This window comes from Rhincodon typus, chromosome 17, assembly GCF_021869965.1.
Source record: "Rhincodon typus isolate 14 chromosome 17, sRhiTyp1.1, whole genome shotgun sequence".
Taxonomy (NCBI): domain Eukaryota; kingdom Metazoa; phylum Chordata; class Chondrichthyes; order Orectolobiformes; family Rhincodontidae; genus Rhincodon; species Rhincodon typus.
In genome coordinates, this window is record NC_063348.1 from 58,821,254 (window position 1) to 58,824,032 (window position 2,779).

General features: G+C 50.9%; 1 protein-coding gene across 1 annotated transcript in view; it reads right to left on the reverse strand.

The window, feature by feature from the left end:
* fgf19 (fibroblast growth factor 19) overlaps positions 1-2,779 on the reverse strand; it is a 4,585-nt gene that overhangs the window by 1,285 nt on the left and 521 nt on the right. The window contains exon 2 of the mRNA XM_020517815.1: positions 1,476-1,579. Within this exon, the coding sequence (XP_020373404.1) occupies positions 1,476-1,579 (104 nt within the window). The remainder of the gene's footprint in view (positions 1-1,475; positions 1,580-2,779) is intronic.

Consider the following 2,779-nt stretch of genomic DNA (forward strand, 5'->3'; position numbering starts at 1 on the left):
CCCCCCACACACACTCCCACTCACCACATCCCCCACACACACTTCCACTTACCACATCCCTACAGTCCCACACACACACACACTCCCCCCCTTCCCCCACACACTCACAGATATACACACACACTCCCATTCACCACACCTCCACACACGCTCCCATTCACCACACAACCCACACATACTCCCAAACACACTCCCATGCACCATATCCCCCACACACACTTCCAGACCTACTCCCACTCACTACAACCCTCCACACACTCCCAAACACACACACACACTCGCACATACACACACTCCCACACACACACACTCCCACTCACCACAACCCCACACACACTCCCAGACTCCCATTCACCACTTCCCTGCACACACACACACCCGCACAAACACACACTCATCACATCCCCCCACACACAGTCGCACAAACAATACAGCCATAAGAGGTAGGAACAGAAATTAGGCCCTTCAGCTCATCGAGTCTGCTCCAGCATTCAATTAAGATAAGTTTCTCAGTCCCATTCTCCTGCTTTCTCCGCGTAACCTTGATTCCTTTGACAGTCACGAACCTATCTATCTCTGTAGTAAATATACTCAATGACCTGGCCTCCACAGCCTTCTGTGGCAGTGAATTCCATAGATTCACCACTCTCTGGCTGAAGAAGTTTCTCCTTATCCCCATTCTAAAAGGTCTTCCCTTTACTCTAAGGCTGTGCCCTTGGATCCTAGTGTCTCCTACCAATGGAAACATCTTCCCAACATCCACTCTGTCCATGCCATTCAGTATTCTGTAAGTTTCAATTAGATTCCCCCCTCATCCTTCTCAATTCCATCCAGTTTAGACCCAGTCCTCAAATATTCCTCATAACACATGCACATGCACTCACCATACCCCAACACACACAAACACAGACCCACACTCACCCACACAAACATAGCCACACACACAGATGCACACAGACCCATATAATCATACATACATTAGACTCACACATACAGACTCACACTCAAACCCAGCCCGCACCCAAACACAGAACCCCATAGGCCTACACATGCACAGACCCATCCACACACACTCACACATAGAGCCCCCATAGACCCACACATGCACAGACCCATCCAAACACACACACAGAACCCCCACAGACCCATCCATACACACACACAGAACCCCCACAGACCCATTCTCACACACACACACACACCCCATAGACCACACACTCAGACCCATCCACACACACACAGCCCCCATAAACCCACACATGCACAGACCCAGCCACACACACACACGCAGAACCCCAACAGACCCATCCACACATCCCACCCCCCCCCCCCCCCTACCCACACACACAGAACCTCCACAGACCAATCCACACACACATACACACACACATACACACAGAAAGCCAGCCTCTCCCTATCCCAGTGCAGTGTGGGCGAATCCCGGAAAGTGCTGGGGTTTCCTGGTGAGGACTTACTGAGCCGAGTAGCCTGCCGTCCCTCTCCATGCACAGGTAGCGGCCGCTCAGGTAGCCTTTGATGGCCACTACGCCCGGGGCTACCGCCCTCATCTCCAGGAGACCTGCAAGATAAACAGCACGGGGTCAGCGGGACATTCAAACACGGGCCAGGTCCGGAATAGACTATGACATGACTCTTTAAACAAAGCAGGTCCAACTTTCAGAGCACAGCGCTGAGGGAGAGGAGTCTCTGTCTGCTAGGGAAAGGTAACAGGGCTTCGTGAAACTCCCTGCCGCTTGCAGTTCTCCCCTGGCCTTTGGAAATACAGACCTTGCTCATTGCGGGGGCCTCTCTTGTTGAGAAATAGTGGACCGACTGTAACCCTGCGGGAATTCTCTGCGACAGAACACAACTGGGGCCAAAACTGTGAATGTTTCCAGAAGGGTTTGTAGATAATTTTCAGGGCTAAAGCGATCAAAGGAAATGGGGGGAAATGGGAACAGGCTCGAGGGGCCGAATGGCCTCCTCCTGCACCTATTTTCTATGTTTGTATGGATTAGGGGAAGGGAGGGGGGTTGAAGAGGGAGTTGGACAGAGATGACTGGAGATCAGTCCCGCATCACTCAGTTCCCTCTCTCCGCCACTAATGGCCGCCTTCAGGACTCTCACCGTTAAATCACTGGCAGAATCGAACTCGGTGACTGATGTTTAATAAAAAAAAGATAATGTTGGTCTGGCGAACATTAAATTCGCTCCCAATCTCCATCCCGGTTTGCTGAAGCCAGTTCTCAATCAGGCGGGAGTTTATTCTCTCCTTCTCTCTGACAAGTCTGGGACCCAGTGAGGAACACGTACACCCAAACACAGAACTGCTGGAGAATCTCGGCGGGTCCGGCAGCTTTTGTACAGAGAGAAACTGGGTGAATGTTTCGGATCCATAGTTTCAGAAGCAGGGTCACTCACTGAATTCGGATCGTTTCTCTCTCCTCAGATGCTGTCAGATCTGCAGAGTTTCACGAGCACAATCTGTTTTTCTGTTTGTTTGAGAGCTCTAGCATCTGCAGATCTTTGACTTAATTCAGTAACACAGCCCTCTCCCCCCACCCCTCCCCAAGTGAGCCCCATGAGGTAAAGTGACAGTGTGAGAGAGTGAATGACTGAGAGTGTGAATAAGTGAGAAAGTGATCGGGAGTGAGAGAGTAAATGAGAGTGTGCGACAATGACTGAGAGTGAATAATTGTGTGTGTGAATGAGTGAGTGTGAAAGTGTGTGTGTGTGGATGAATGAGTGTGAAAGTGTGTGTGTGCGAGTGAATGAGTGA